The sequence below is a fragment of the Onychomys torridus genome, chromosome 3 (assembly GCF_903995425.1).
Source record: "Onychomys torridus chromosome 3, mOncTor1.1, whole genome shotgun sequence".
Lineage (NCBI taxonomy): Eukaryota > Metazoa > Chordata > Mammalia > Rodentia > Cricetidae > Onychomys > Onychomys torridus.
In genome coordinates, this window is record NC_050445.1 from 75,283,900 (window position 1) to 75,301,425 (window position 17,526).

The following is a 17,526-nucleotide window of genomic DNA, read 5'->3' on the forward strand; positions in this document are numbered from 1 at the left end:
ATCAATAAACTCCTAATGCAACCACATTACATCTAAGGACTCCTTAGCATCACCATACAATGGTTCATTAACATTAACAGATTAACATTCTAGTATGAATATTACTGTACACAATTATAATTCTCACAAACTTATATCCAAAAGCAAACTCTTAATAGAACTACTTACACTTCATAAACTTTAGCAAATATCCAAAAATAATTTAATAGAACCTTTTGCATTTTTTGCTAACAAAACATCGAGTACACTAATATAGACTAACATTATCCATACAAAGAACAAGAACATGATTTTGCATTTGAGCTGCTCTAGTACAGCAGCAAAAAACTTTCATCAGAACCTTCTTTAAAAATTTAAGTAGATTGGGCTGGAGAGATGGCTCAGCCGTTAAAGGCTAGGCTCACAACCAAAAATAAAATTAAGTAGATTATAACAACTACCCCTTACTTTATATTTTTTGAAGCTTCATCTTGAGCCTGGGTAGAAAAATCAAACTTCTCTATTCCTACACAAAATTGTTTGTGAGTCATCACAGTTGTTTATATATATGTATGTGTGTGTGTGTGTGTATATATATATATATATATATATATATATATATATATATATATGAAATCAAAACTGCCCCATTGCAGTCAAATCACTCCTGTCCATCCCATTTCTTGAGTCTGAAAAGCTAGTTCTGATACCAGTCTTAATGTTCCACCGAAGCTCAAGATCAGGGTCTAACTTGCCAGCTGCCCTGGAGTTTTTGTATAGCTGTCCCTGAAATGCACGGCCTGCTGGGCACACTAAGACATAAAGATGTCTGATCTCTGGCCTGCTGGGTGCACACGCTGCAGGCATCTTTCTCCAGAGGCTTTGTCTCTTGAGCAGTGGCCAAGGCACTCTGCACACTCACCCTCCAGCTGCCCACTTGACTTTCCACCCACACTCTCCTGGGGTGTCCCTTGCTCAGCTATGGTCACCAGGGACTCTGGGTCCAGGTGACCAGCCTGCTCTAGCTACTGGTCCTGAAGCCTTCACCACCACTTGTATACCTTCTCTCCCCTGGCTCATCAAGGCCAAGGAGCTAGCCTTCAGCCATGCCAGTCCAGGACTCTCACAACCACCCTGGCTGACTGTGCTCTCCTCACTGTGGCTCCTTCATGTCAGAAAGCACACAGAACCCTCCTGTTTTCACTGGCTCTCTCAGCATCTGCTGCCTATGACACCATGATACCCCTCAGATCTCAGCTGCTGCTGCTTGCTTGGTCAGCTGCTGCTCTAGCTGCTGCTGCTGCTGCTTGCAGAGGGGGCTTCTAAAGCTGTTGCTCATTCTTGAACTGCTAAGTCTAAAGTGGCTGCTCAGCCCTGGATGCTGCTTTCTGCATCCTAGGTACCACACTAGGGAAGATCGTCTTGATTCTAATATACCTGAACCTGCATTTCTCAAACTTAACCAAAACTTTTATGACTTACTTATATACAACTATAGATCTAACAGTATATAGATGATAAATAGGTAGATAGATAGATAGATAAATGGACAGATAGATAGATAGATGATAGATAGACTTGCTGCAGCCTACTATTGCCCTGTTCTATATTTACAGTTTTACTCCCGAAGAAAAGAATATCACTGCACCCCAATTAATTATCGAGCATGCCTACTTAATGTGTGGTGTTCCTTCTCTTTTATCCTCTGTACCCAAGTTCCATGTCCAAGTGCCATATGTGGGAGTCTGCTGGAGTCTAGATCCAACCTATCTAAGGGTTCTTGAGGGAGGAGAAAGAAATGAGGAAATATTAGTTAGAAATATAGGTGGAAGTGATAAGAAAGACAGAGACACAGGATAGCTTTGGGAGGGCCTTGGGTCAATACCCATTCACCTCAAGGTTTATTCCGAAGGCATTTTTATACATTATTAAGGGGCAAGGCAAAAGACCTCCCCCTTTCAACATCAAAGCACAACAGACAGCCAAATGTAGACCCTTCAAAACACCTGGTAACCATGCCCATGGCCAAATCATCCCATTATGTAGCCCTGTTGGGCAAAGCAAGCTCAGGTTCTCTTACCTTGAGTAAGGTCTCACTAAGGAGCCCCTGTAGACCTCCACACTGGGTTTAGCAGGCCTTGTTTTCTCAGTGTTCTCCATTCCCTCTGGGTCCTACACTCTTTCTGCTTTCCCTTCCTCACACTTCCCTGAGCCCTGAAGGGAAGAATTTGATGGAGACATCCTAGTTAGGGCTGAAGTTCTGAAGTCTCTCACTATGTGCACATTTTAGGGACAAGTTATTTAACCTCTATGTGTAAGTTTCCTCAAGGATCACATGAGGACAATATGGATGCCTATCATGTAGGAAATTTGCAAAGAGGAGGTTATTACTATTTTAGCTGATGGTAAACACTCCATAAGCTTTTGTTTACAAATATGTGGTATATGTGTGTTTTCATATGTGTGAAATTTGCTTTATGTCTGAATGCATGGTTATGTATTATGATTCTAGATTGCTATTAATGTTAACTTGACAGATGAATATTGTACTGCATATTATAATGATGTCTAGAAAACAACGCCATACTACATTTATATGATATGTAATCATTTGTAATGTGTGGAGGCTCCTAAAGGTTTCCTAGTGAGATCTGAGCTTGCATCACCCAGCAGAGCTACATTAGAGGATTGCTTGACCACATGCATGGTTACCAGGTCTGCACTTGGATGTGCTAGGGGAGGTCTTTTGCTCCACCCCTTGGCAGTCCTTCAAAAAACCCTTTAGAAGAGACAGAAGGGGCTGGTGGATGAGGATCCGGGCCCTCCCAAGCTACCCTGTGTTTCTGTCTGTCTCTCCCCTGTATTCTTCTATCTAAATATTTCTCAATTCTTTCTCCTCAAGAGTACCCTGGGGTAAAAGTGGGATATCACACAATAATGCATGCATTAGGATTATTGAATTATGTTTTTTATCTGTGAATATCCTTTGACAACTTACCTGTCTAGCCCCCTTTCTTCTCTCAAGACCATTTATTGTTTTCATTTTGCACATCACTACAGTCATGGGTATCATATTCAAATTACAGATTTACTGAACAATGAGACAATTCTTCTCATCTTAGAATTCTGGATTGTATTGTAGCCTTATAATTGTTCTCATCATTTGGAAACACCAAGTGCACTGTGTGAACACTTTTCCTAGAGTCACAGAAGTTCCCCTGTTGATGGTGTTAATGCTCAGTTTCAGGCCGCCATCATTGGGTTGGGTGTTTGTCCTCTCATCGCCCACCACACTTACAAATGTCTGTTTGTCCAGCATATTGCCTTGGTGATTCTCCATATTCTTATTGTGTTATCACCGAGGACTGATATTCCTAAAAGGCTTCCGTTGTTCTCAGTTTTATTAGAATGCTTCCTTGGCTTAGTTCTCAAAGAAAGATTATTTAATTTCTAAATACCATCTGCTCATATCATTTCTTACATCCTTGTTCTAAAAAATCCTTTCTGGTCAGTTACAGTTTGAAGAAAAAATGCCTACTTTCTTTCTATGTCTTGAGCAAGCAGATCACTTCTGGACTCTTAATATATGAGAACTGGAAGGCTCCTCACACAAACCAAATCCCAAATTTATAAAGAGGTTTTCACAGGGTTTACTAAGGCAAGTACCCAGGGTTACATTAAGTGCAAATGCCACCTGGTCCCTAGCACAATTTGTTACTTGGGCATTTTTTTTCCTTTTGAAAGGAAAATGGTGCAATGGTCGTGAGATGCATGCAGTGAAATTTGGTGAAAATTGTATTGTTGAGGGGGCTGGAGAGATGGCTCAGAGGTTAAGAGCACCAACTATTCTTCCAGAGGTCCTGAGTTCAATTCCCAGCACCCACATGGTGGCTCACAACCATCTGTAATGAGATCTGGCACCTTCTTCTGTGTACATAATAAATAAATAAACCTAAAAAAAGAAGAAAGTTGTATGGTTGACTTCAGCACTTATTTATACATTTTCTTTTACTCTTTGCAGTTTAACAGCAATGCTCAGGATGTAAGCTGTTTCCAGCACCTGGTCCAGGCGAACGTGAGAAACAAGAAGGTGTTGAAAGATGCTGTTAATAACATCACAGCCAAAGGGATAACGGATTACAAGAAGGGCTTTAGCTTTGCATTTGAACAGCTGCTTAATGTAAGTGTCAATTAAAAAAAAACATTCTATTTTGTCTGTTTCTAGACATTTTGATAAAAATCACTGATCATCATTGGAATTTGCAGACAGGTTCTGTTAAAATATAAGAGCCATGGTTGAAGGTGACAGATGTGTTAGTCGATACTTGGGTTTCTGTTCCTTCATTGGAAGCTGTCCTTATGGACTGGTCGATGTGCCAAAATAAAACAAAGTAGGATCTTGTCACCAGTTTAGGGAAATGTCTTCATTAATTTTTGTTCCAAAAGATGGGCTTTATCATCCTTGAAAGTTAAGGGTATGGACCTTTGGTAGGCTACAGCCCTACAAACTGATTATTGATATTAAAAAATAATTGCTCCTTTCAAGGTCAAGGCTGATGGTCTCAATTATAGGAGGTCTTCAAGGACTTTGGAAGATGGCCTACTTGAATTACATCCAATTGCACACTGATGTTTGAAGACATTGATATGATAGAAGAACATGATGTATATTTTCTCACTAACTTATAGTGATTTCATACTGAAATGACTTTGAATGACTGATTTAAATGAAATCTATAACTTATTATTCTGCTTTAGGAGGCCTTTAGAAATTTTTAAATTATGTGGTAGGCTCACATTATACTTCTTGAGATAGCAGTAAGCTAGAAGGTTGACATTTTCAAAGAAGCTGAGCATTCAGAAGTTAGTGCAATCCTTTTTTTCTCATCATTTAAGCAAACACATTCCATAATAGTAGAAAAGCTAAGATTATAATGTGATACCTCCAAGAAATCTAACTTGCTAAATTAAATTGTTCATTTTAATGGCCCTCTGATGCTAATTCATTATTTTGTGCTCAGTTCTTTGAAAGACCTTAAAGGTTAAGAGGATTTATTGCTGGAATGAGTCTTGCAGGATTAGATCTGTGTGGCAGGTCAAGAGAGGCCAGAGCTGGGGTGGGGTGTTCAGGGAGTCCCATCATTTATGGAGCCCTGAGGGGCCCTGTGTGAGGGATGATGCATGAGTCTGTCCCCCCAAATAGAAGGCAAAGAAACAGGATAACCCAAGAGGGAAGGAGGGAAAGATTGTCTGGAAAAGGATTGAAAGGTTAATGGGGAAAGTGTGAATCATTTCAAGTGAATGTTACTTGTTTGCTTCTGCAATAAAATTATAAAGGTATGTAAAAGAAATGTTCACTCTTACAAAACCCCAACACTGATCAGTTGCTGGGGAATTATGTACCAGGTGCTGCCTAAATACCACATTGTCTTACTTTTATGGGGCTTGTATTCATTTAGGAAAAACTAACACTAAACAAATAAAATGCTGACCATATGCAAAATAAAATCAATTATTATAAAGAAAATATAATCTGGAGCATATTACAGTTTAAAGCACAATGGTCTGGGAAGGTGTCCCTGACAGTGACGTTTGACTAAGTACTAAGAGCTAAGTCTGGCCTGATCCACAAACCTGATTTTAGAACATACTACTAAGCAGACATTTTGTTTGTAGAGTGTAATATGAGCATGCTTTTTTCATATTGGCTTTCTTTTCTAAATTTGCATTATGGATAATTTGCATATATACATATTTTTGGCAGTATAATGTTTCCAGAGCCAATTGCAACAAGATCATCATGTTATTCACAGATGGAGGAGAGGAGAGAGCCCAGGAGATATTTGCCAAATATAATAAAGACAAAAAAGTGAGTGTTGTTTTCTAATATTTTAATTTTAACATGTGGATGATTTTCATAAAGATAGTTTATAATGGGGGTGAGGGGAATTTTTTTTCTCCAAAATGTTAGTTGTAGTTATAAAATTAATATGTTAATGGTGAAATAAAACTTTTTTGGGTAACCAAGCACCAAGCTATAAATACATTAGTCTAATATTGTAGATTTATAGGGTACATTGGATTCTTATATCAAAAAAATGAGAGAAATAAAGAGTTTCAGCCTTTCTTGGATAAAGCTTTATGTCTTCTAATCATGGAAATTGGTAGGAAGACTCAATATTCTAAATACACCAAGAAATTTCTGCAGTGATATTTTAGATTGATACAAAAATAACTCACAATAGGAAACAGATGCAGCCTGCTTGAAAATGAGTTCAATGGAAGGCTCAAGATGAATTCTTTGGTTAGTATAATAAATTAAAGAATGCTACCACTAAAGCCTTGGACAGTATGAAGATCAGTTTTATAATTAGAATATGTTCATTTCCTTGTTTGTGGTACTGCAGGAGGGATACAGTGTGGTTACAGGCTCATGCTGTGGAGATAGTATTATTATATTACTAAAACCTATTAAGATTGTAACTGCTTCATCTTACTAAGAGTTTACATGTATTTTCTTATTGACACCCCATATTTATAATAGATACTGATTCTCAATCTATTTTCCTAAAATACTAAAGGGACACCTTAAAAGTCATGGGGGAAGATACAATGTCTCTCTTGTGCTTTAAAAATTATACATTTGTCATAACAAAGACTACATCCATCTTCAGTCTCTAGATAGCTATGCCTATAGGTGTGCATGACCATACCTTTTGATCAACAGTTTTACTGTTTGGGATGATTTGCCTCAGCAGTAGCTCCGATCGATTGTTTTATAGCTATTTGAGGTGTGTGTGTGTGGAGTTTTTGCATATATTAGAAAGAACTACAGGTAGTTGATGATTGTTTGTAGAGGGAGAATCAGTCTTTATAGTGTACCCAGGGGTCCCTGGGTTTAGCTACGTCCAGTGTGGGATATCTGAGGGAAAAAAAAAATCTACGTACACTATGTTCTTACGTCTGTTAACTTTATTCCCCTAAGACAAAATTCTATCATTTCAGCTATAGCTCCACCAGGCATTCAAGGCAGGAATAACTCTAGACATACCAACCTCTATATCTGTCTACTTTATTTCTCTGGGATGAAATCCTGTCTCCATAACTACAGTTCCATCCAGCTCCCTAGCTCATAGCTCTGCTAATGACTAACTCCTATGCTTTGAGCCTCATCTTCGTCCTCTGTATCCCCTTTCTCCATCTCTGCTACTCTCTACTCCTGGTACTCAGAAAGCTACCCGAGATCTGCTTACCCTGTTTGGAACCTCGGTCGTCCTCTCTTCTCTCTTGCCATGCCATTCTATTTCTACAGAAAAATACCTGCCCTTTCTTTCCCTGGACACATGGTTCTCTACCTCCTCAGGAATGTTGTTTTACTTTCCACCTTGTTATGTAAAAACCTCTTTTGAGAGTTCAACCCTAAACACATATAAGCAAGATTGAATTATCTCACTCATTTGGTTGTATTTATAAACATAGATGTATGTGTGTGTGTGTGTATGTGTGTGTGTGTGTGTGTGTGTGTGTGTGTGTGTGTGTGTAAATTATAAATAAAGACTAAGAAACCATGAATTTTAGAAGAAATGGGAACAACACAAGAGGAGGAATGATGAATCATGATGTAAGTACAGTGCTCATATATGAAATTCACACAAAAAATACATTTAAAGAAGTTGTTTCTTTGTTGATTGCTGTTCTATTCAAAACATAGGCCATAGGGACAAGCCGAGTTATGTTCTGGCAAATAGATAAGTAAACCATGCAACCTACATGCTAGGAAATGCTAGTTAGCCTCAACTCTGTAGTATATAACATTGTCAAACTTTGATATCATGCTTAGCGAAAGAAACTCTTTGCATACACACATGCAAAACAGTAAATATTATGTTTGCATGTACACGAGAAATCTGCAATAGTCAAGTTCACACAACCATGAAGTTGCCAGGGACTGGAGAAAGGAATCCCATTTTCCATCTGTGAGCACATAGCTAAAGTTTCACAACGTGATTCCATTGAGCTGCATTACAGCACTGTAAGTCATTTTTGACTTAGATATGTTTTTATTACTTCTTTTATTTTGGGGGGCTTATAATTACATCCTTTCTCCTTCCATTTCCTAAGGGAATATTGTGAAAGAGGAGGTAGAAAGTGTGTAAGAACCAGAAGTTGAGGGAGCTTGCTTAGTAATGGCAGAAGCCACCCTTCTAAGGTCTCACCAACATGGCGGTTCAAGCATGAGCTGAAGGTATGTCTTCTTGAAGGCTAGTTGAGGGTATATTGCATGCATTGTGATTTTTATCACAATAATACAAAAATTAAACATATAAAATTGTAAGTCCTTAAAAATTTGTGGTCATTAAAAAACAAGCTGAAAACTACCATTTTACTGGTACTTTTTCCTCCGAACCTCTGTGACATTAACATGGCCAATGAACGCCTCATTTACATTCCCTTTCCATCTAGATGACTCAAAAGTCATTCCCAGCAGCCCAGGTAGGTGTGATGGGATGTCTGGACAGCTGATGAATGAGTCTGTGGATACACGGCACAGTCTAATGAAGCCCAAAGCCTTGAGAATTAGAGCAAAATGTTTGGGCTCCTTTTATGGAATGTCATACTCTTGGGAATCAATCTACCTTGATTAGAGATAGGCAGAGATTTCAAACCAAATCCATGTTAGTCTCCTGGAGCAGCTGTTCCAAATTAAAACACATTAGCTTTCCAATCTTTACCTGCAGCAGTGACATTCCTTTGGGATCACCCATGTGTATGAGATCTCCTTAAGAATGGTGCCAAAACTCAAATGAGCTCCATCAACGAGCACAAATAAATGAGTAAAGGAGAGGAAAGCCAGACGTACAGTTGAAAGATAATTCCCAGGACTAGTAAAACTAAACAGATTGGCTTTTCTCTAGGCTAGCAATGACTGCTTGATTGGCAATGCACACTTCAGACTACCTCTTCAGGTAGAAAATAATTCCTGTTTCACTTAATTTTCAGAATTTAATTTTAAAAAGAAGGCAATCAAAATTAATATAGTGAACATTTAGAAGTATCTAAAACACGGGTGTGAAATTGTTTTTAAACTGAGAAATGTTCACCTAATGTCAGAATTACTTGACAATGTACATTGTTGTAATCTGTTTTAGCAGTTTACTTTTAAATACAATGGAGAATTCTTTCCTACATTACCATAGAATCTCAGTAGAAAGACATTCTCTGCTGTGTGCAAAAGTCTAAACCAAGTCCAAGTATCCAAAGTGCATTTGGGTTTTAGAGTTAAAAAAAAATCTTTTTTTTTAAACTGACAGGAAAAAAATTCACAGGAAATAATTCATTTCATTCTCTACTTTCTTTGTGCCTTCCTTCTGCATCAGGTAAAATTAGAGCGTTTCTAAAAAATTCTTCTGACATAAGTAATTAAGGCTGTTTAGCTTATAAAATATTGAATGTTATTACCAATTACATTGCTTTTGAAATCTTTTATTTTGGATATTTTTTGCACTTTCAACCAGTTCTAAGAGTTAAACATTGGAATAGAATTAAGCATTGGAATAAGAATCATATACTTTTGTTTATAAATCCCAACTAGAGTCAGGACACAGTTGAAACAATGACATACTGGTCCACCCTATGGAGAGGTGACCAACTTAAATTGAGTGTTTTGTGCAGGGTATGTGTGTTTGGGTATGCATGTACATTTTTGGCTCTGAAATCATTTGTTTCTCATTTATTTCTCTTAAAATAAAATTAGCATTGACAGTTTTTTTCTCTACACTAATCAAATACTTAGTATATTTTGCTCAGATTTGAGGAATATCACCTTCACATACTTTAGATTTTAATTTAATATATAAATAAATCTCATGCCAAATGAAATTATTACCTTACACACTGAGTATATGATATAATATATATACTTAGATATATACCGTGCACTTGAACTATATTTCAGGCACCATTATATCCTGTCAACATGGAATCTTCTATGTTTGAGACATTGCTAGGAGTGGCATTGGCTTTGTTGTTTCCATGATTCCAGTACTTCCTGTTTTTCTTCCACTGCTCTGGATGATCACTTGTATTATATCCTGACAAGTTGCCTTGAGCCTTTATTTAGTCTAGGAGCTTTGTGAAGTAGTTTCTCAGTTTTTACAAGTATGACATGTATATACTGGATACACTTCTAAAATATCATGACATCACAGATATCAGAAAACATTCAGTAGACTTATAGTTCATTTAAGTGGATACTGTTCAAATAGTATTTCCCCTTGTGATTAGAGTTTTTAGTAAAAATGCCATTACATTCCTTCATGTGTCTTCTTTTGAAGGTAGGGAGGCCATGTGATTTGTTCTGATGGTGTTTTTTACTCTCATCTGTCTACACAAGGTTCCTTTAGTATTTTCTCATCAGTGCTGATAAAGCACTCTTTATTACCAAGGAAGAATTTATCATATCCAGGATCAAGAAGATCCTAATCACTCTCTTGTATTCTGAAGTTAGCTGGTGATCATCTTGTAAGATGACAGATTGCTTGGAAATCCCTTGTGCTGTAGTTTAGTCCCAATTATAAAGTACAGTAAATGTACTCAGAGGAAAGAGTGTTGCAGGATATTTGATCACACTGTAAACCCCAAGTTTGCATTTATGTTAATCAAATAGAATCAACCTTGGGTCAGAGGGTGGAGCCAGCAACTAGTTGACAGAAAGCAATCATAGAGAATCAGAGGGAGTCTGGAAGATGGATAGAGAGATGCACAAGAAATAGTAGGGAGGGACTTTGAGCTGTGCTCATCATTTTTGGCTTGGCAGAGTGGAAGGATGCTCTCTTTCTGAGAGCCAACAAAGAGCAAGGTCAGCTATTTGCTCCTCAACCTCTCTGAGCTAGCAAGTTTTCACCCCAGCCTCTGATTCCAAGTCATGTAGGTAAACATAATGATAGAGATTTAGTTAAAAAACTACATTTGTTGGCAGTGGTAAGAGGTGGATCCAGCAGGATATAAAACTTTTGCTGGCCACTTCCTGAGAAGCAGGCCAGTAACTTTGGAGCTGCAATTACTGGAAAAACAAAAAGAAGTCATCCTTTTAGTCCAATAGCATGAGAATGAGTCATCACACCAGTCAGCAAGGATCCAATATAATCCCAAAACACAGATCTATGCTGTGCATGCATCTGCTGGATACATGAGAGAAATTTTAGCCTGCTTCTTTAAGATGGTGGATGTGAATGCTATATGACAATCGCATGCTGTTTTCCTGCTTAAACACTTATTTGATGCTATTTACTTGATCAGATTCAAGAAGCATTAATTAAATGCTTCTCTGTCAGAACTTTGGAACCAAAATGGGTTTTACTTAAGTAGACATGTGCCATATAAATGCCATTGGCTCCTTAGCATTGGCGTTTCCTACTGTGTAGAATAAAGAGTTCAAATGTGCTCATCTAGAAAGATGCTAGTTTTAACCATTTTAAGTTCTTGACTCAAAGGCTTATGACCTGCTATGGAAAGTGAATTATGGAAGTTAGACTGTCTACAGCATTCTGAGATAATAGTGCAATCACCACCTTTATTATTACAGCTGAGACTTTCACAGTTTATGAGTTCTATATGTCATAAAGACTTCACATTTCAACTTTATTTACAATTAGAATACTCATGTGATAAAAGTATCATCACCATCATATTCATTGTCACATTGTTGAAATGGGAAAGCCAAAATAAGAGACATCCAAAATGTTGTTGAAAGTCAGATAAGTGGTAGAATCAAGAATTTCAATTTCCTGTCGTGGACATTTGACAGAATCTTCCTGGCTGGTCATCAACCCAGTCCTTTCCTCTGGCCAGCTGTGAGGCTAAACATTTGCCCACACTGGAGCCTTCCTCCTTCTCAGACAACCTGTCAGCAAGGATGCTCCTTGCCTCTGTAGGCAGGCTCTAGTCAAGATACATCATCAAAGCTGTGCAGGCTGCACATACCTTTCAGATCCTTGGGTTTTAGGAAAGAAATTGTGAACGTGAATCTGGACTTTATTTACTGCTTAATGTTATAGAACTAGAAATGTGTGCTGTTCAAATGCTCTGTATTCAAACATGTTTGTGAGTTATGGAAACCACTGTAGCATGTTTTCCTAGAGGTTTTCAGTAGAGTCTAGTATTTTGATAGGCTTAATCCCAAAGTTTGAGTTCCCAGGGTGGATTAATAAAATCCATCTCAGATATCATTTTTCTCACGTTTCAATAACTGAGGGGTTTTGTTTTGTTTTTTTTAGTTCACCGGCTCCCTACTTCATAGACTCCTCTCCATTGTTTGTTGGAGATGTGCCTATTGTAAATTAAACTTGAACTCTGGGTAACTGAGAATTACTGAGGTGGCAGTTTCCAGTAACTGGGTTCTACTGGGAAAAATAAAAGTGCTTTTGGCCTTAAAAGCTAACCCTGTAGGTTTGGGAAACTCTTAATTGAAGAAAAGTATTTTAGATTTCAACAAACAAGACAGAAAATTTTATAAACGGGTTTAGCAGAAGTAAGAACTCTAGGATAAAGTTGTAGATCATATTTGTCTTTACTGTACATTTATCATGCATTTATCTGTTTTCACAGTACTCAAGATTGAACCCAGTGTCTCACCCATGCCAGGCAAACACTATGTCATTGGGTTCTCTAGTATATTTAAAAAGCAAAGTTTGATGTTTTCTTGAATGGAGTAATTTAGACTTGTAATTAACTTTGAGTTATTTGAATTATAATAGTCTGTTCAAAGAAAAATCAACTTTTAAAATTGTATTTACTTTTGATTGTACATATGCACTGTGACAAGAGGACATATGAGTCACAACATGTAGCATGTGTGTAGAGGCGGGGGATAAGTCTGGACAGTCAGCTCTGTTCTCTACCTTTCCCCATTGAGTTCAGGGTCCATTCCTCAGGGTGGTAGCTGCAGAATGCAAATATCTCCATCTGCTAAACCATCCTACCTGCCAAAAAAAATAGATCTATAGGCAACTGAAGGTAAAATACAGAAATTTACAAATAATAAATCCCAGTTTGATTTGTTTAATTTCATTAAATCTGTTCCTCACATTGATACTACTTTACTTATCATGTCAGAGTCATGAATGGTGCAAATAAATTAAGTATTCTTATGTCTGCTTGACATTTTTATTAAACTAGGAAGAATATGTCTGTACTGTGAAAAATAAAAAAGATATAAATTTTCCATGATAAAAACAGCCCAAATTGCAAAATACACACTGCATATCAGTGTCCTTTGCTCCATCCATTCTTCCCACACTCTACTAAACTGACTTATATGAAATGAGACAGCAGAGCTGACTTTCAGGCCCTCTGGAGAGCAGAGCACACCCACTTGACCCTCATTCTTTCCTGATTTAACCAGTCTTTACACATAGGAGAAACACTACTCTAGATGTTAAGTTGTGCAAACTTGGAACTGTTGTTAAAACTGGAGGTTATTCAATGCTATTTTCTCACATCCTTTTTGGGCTCCAATTTTTGGCCAATCTTTATGAAGCCATTTATGATTGTGTATGTCTTAAATGTGGCCCGGTGAGGAAGACTTTCCTTACATAGGTTGAAGAACATTTAGCTGGTTTTCTAAGCGCATTTCACTTTGGAAATTTCCTCTGTGCATCTGCTAATTGAATCGATCATATGATTATACATATTCTCCTGGCACAAGTCAAAGAATTTACCCTCCATAAAAGCTGAGATGACACAATATAGACACAGTGTAACGTGATGGATTTGCCTGAATCTGCAGCTGAAGCATTTAGCTCCTCTGACTACATATTTAGAATTTTGAGTTGTTTCTTTGTGTCTGTATTTGTTTTTACATAATTTTAAGCAATACACACTAATAATAAGTGAACTATATACAGGTCTTTGTGAATGTAATTTGCCTTGAAGTTTGCATTATGCATCTTTCAGGTAATCACATCATCATTTTTTCAGAAATCATGAGTTTAACGATGTGGATGACACTGAAACATTCACACAAGTAACACTGTACTGGTTTAGCAGGTTTTATGTGCAGGTCTATATATATATATATATATATGTGTGTGTGTGTGTGTGTGTGTGTGTGTGTGTGCAATAATTAATGAATAAAATAATAATTAATGAATAAAAGAAGTCGTGAATTCGAAGGAGACCAGAGAGAGGTGTTGCTATAGTTTGGAAAGAGGAAAAGGAGAGGAGAAATATCATTATCATGATCGCAAACAATTGTGGAAAGCCTCAACAGGAGTAGTAGTATACTCTGAGTTTGGCCGGCTCCACATTTCGGAGGTAGTTTATAGACAGCTCCACTGGGTGGCAGTAATACAGTATTGGATGGGAAAAGTGAAGCCTGAGAGTCCAAACAGAAGCCAGTGTACAGAGCTCACCATTGTTACCCTTATGGACTACAATGTGTGGATCTTAACGTTCATAAAATCAGAATTTTCTATAAAACATATTAAAGAAAAACAAATACAGCAATGATATTTGCTTTATATAGTATGTTATGGAAAATAGTTTTATCTTAAATATAATAACTTTTATACCCATGTTTCATTGTAATGTGAAGACTGTGTAAGATGCTGTCTTGAGTAATAAGTTTTTCTCAATTAAGTGTACAATTTCAAAAATTATACACAGTTTTTTTGATCTACACAGTTGGTAAACATATATTGTGTGCTGTCTCCATAAAAGTAAGTACAAAATAAGCATATTGGATGTACTAGATGTTATAAATACCATTCAGAATTCTCAACATTTTAGTAACCACTGGAAGGAAATATTCAGGAAGAATGCACTATCATACATGTCTGCAGCAAGGCAGAAACAGTACAGAAACTTAACACTTATAATATGCAAATGACCCAACCTATTAATGCAACTTAGATTTCAGTCAGCAAGCGCCAGGTCAAACAAAGAATGACGAGGTAAAGAGAAGCTTAGAACACTTAAAAATAATGAACTGTGACAAAATGTGCCTTTCTCCTTCATTCTGAGCTGTAGGTACCACGTAGGCATCCATGAAAGTCAGGTGAACTCACTCTGGTCAAACAAATAAGGCACCAAGTCATTCTGCTGTTTCCTTCTTGAAGTTAAATGTTTATTTGCACTGTTTAAAGGAAAGCATCAGTCAAAAGAATCCCACAGTATGGGTCTAAGTATAGTCCCCATGTTATTAGAAATATAATTCACCCAGCCTAATTCCTTTACTTCTTTGCACTGAGCAGTATCTTATGGAAAGTATTTTACCATAATTGTGTTGTGGGAACAGGAAGAACTAGACACAGCTGTGCTTTAATTGAATATGCGAGGCATGCCTTCTAACAGTATGAAGGACATGCCCAAGTGCAGATTCCTTCGTGCACACCAGCTAAACTGCATTATTACTCAGGGTGGTCAACCTTATAAAAATATTTGTTAGGATTAACTCAACGCTGTGGGTAGTGACATTTTGAAATATAAGGATAGCTTCCAAATGACCCAATTGAAAATGCAAAGAAAATTAAGCACTGTGTGTTTTTTCTGGGTTTTGTTGTTGTGTTTGTTTGTTTGTTTGTTTTGTGAAGGGAGTGAGATCAGGCAAGAGGGAGAGGGCCCAAGACTCTTCTGGGGCTGATCGTTATTTTTTTAATTTGTATGTACCTAGAATTCAGATGTGAGCCAGGTACCAATCTAGAGGACTTGAAATCAGAGGCAAGACCTAGACAAGTAGGAGACCAGGCTGGGTTACATAGCACGATCCTGTCTCCAAACGAACACAGCAAACAGATGTGTCCACCAAATGACCTCATTCATTCCTAGCTGTGGCAAACCTGGATGTGTGCCTGGTAGGCTGCAATGAAAGGACTCCTTGAGGGCTTGGTGGACAGCCAGTCTAGCCGAACAGTGAGCTTCTGGGTCAGGAAGAGACCTCCACAAAACTAAGGTGGAGACCTGAAGAAGACACTTGGTGCCAACCTCTGGCCTTCACAAGTGTGTGCACGCAGTACATGGTACACCCTGCCCCCAGACACCCACAGTGGCCACTGCATATGAAGTAATGAAAAAACAAACAAACATACAAAAAAATCATAGCAGCTTAAATATCTCCCATGGTCAGCCATCTTTTCCAGTAAGCCAATGATACTAAAGCACAATCTTAAATATTACCACAATTTGAAATGTACTTGCCTCCAGTCACCGCAGGTGTAATGAGCTCTTATATATTGTTTTGCATCGCCAATGGCCTATGCAATAGAAAGATGTATTTGTTGTGATTGGATAGGTAGGTCAGATATTTACCCAGGCAGGAAGGGGGGTTGAGTTGCCCCTGCAGGAGGCACGTTTTACAAAGGAGACCACAGTCAGTGTCCAGGCACCAAGCTTGGAGACTTGATGCAGGACACCATGGTGCTGGTGCCTCTGTGGCATCTGGAAACTCTGGTTTCCATTTTGTGCCTCCTCAAATCCTTTACAGGCCTCGAGGTTTGTCTTGCTTTATTCTTTTCACTGCCTGAATGTGATTTTATTTGTTTATGCTTCAGCAATTTTGCTTTGCTGTTTAGCTGAATTTGACTCAAACAATTTTTCAATTTACTAGGTCCGTGTGTTTACGTTTTCTGTTGGTCAACATAATTATGACAGAGGACCTATCCAGTGGATGGCTTGTGAAAATAAAGGTAATATATATGTTTCTCTTGAGCATGTTTTAATAGAAGATAAAATACTTTGATAATTATTGTTAGGCCTTTACTCACACTTAAAATAATGTGAAGGAGTAACTTTAAAAGGTAGGGAATAAAAATTAGATTCTGAATTTGCTTTCTAGGAAAGAAAAAACACAACAAACTGAGATTGGCAGTGCATTAGAATGTACTCAAACATCTGAACCTGAACCTGTGAACTGATGAAAGACTGCATGATGTAGAGCAGACTTGTGCATATTTTTCTCTAAATGACTGTTGTTTTTGAAAACAATCTTATACTTTTCTTCAATATTCAAATTTCATGCAGTGAACTATTTCCTTTGTACTCAGAAAAAAGAAATTCGTTTAAAGAATAAATGTTATATTATAGCAGAAAAAAAAACCTGAATGCATTCCAAAGCTTATGTTTAGGAAAACATATGCATATGAGCATTATGCATCTATCTGGACCTTTAATAGTTGATCAGGTGACAAAGAGTTTAATGGCTCAAGGACAACAGTTATTTTATACTACCTCAGACACTCAGTAAAGTTTATCATAAATTCTCTAAAGTTGTTGACAATATTCACTAATTAATATTTTTCTCAATTTAACATTTGTATTTATATTTTAATACAAATCTTTATATTATTTATTTACTTACTCAAGTTAGAAGGAGAATTACATTTTCCTCCTATTAAAAAACATAAGGCAGTTTTTGTTGATTTATATTATAAGTGTAATATTTATAATTTGTGATATGTATATGCACTTTAGGTTATTATTATGAAATTCCCTCCATTGGAGCAATAAGAATCAACACTCAGGTATGGTTATCTTAAAATACTTAAAAATTTT

General features: G+C 37.3%; 1 protein-coding gene across 4 annotated transcripts in view; it reads left to right on the plus strand.

The window, feature by feature from the left end:
* The window catches only part of Cacna2d1 (calcium voltage-gated channel auxiliary subunit alpha2delta 1), a 423,150-nt gene that overhangs the window by 344,834 nt on the left and 60,790 nt on the right, over positions 1-17,526 (plus strand). For all 4 annotated transcript variants that reach the window (XM_036180248.1, XM_036180250.1, XM_036180247.1 and 1 more), the window contains exons 11-14: positions 4,001-4,159; positions 5,744-5,848; positions 16,583-16,661; positions 17,446-17,495. In XM_036180248.1, coding sequence (XP_036036141.1) covers positions 4,001-4,159; positions 5,744-5,848; positions 16,583-16,661; positions 17,446-17,495 — 393 coding nt within the window. The remainder of the gene's footprint in view (positions 1-4,000; positions 4,160-5,743; positions 5,849-16,582; positions 16,662-17,445; positions 17,496-17,526) is intronic.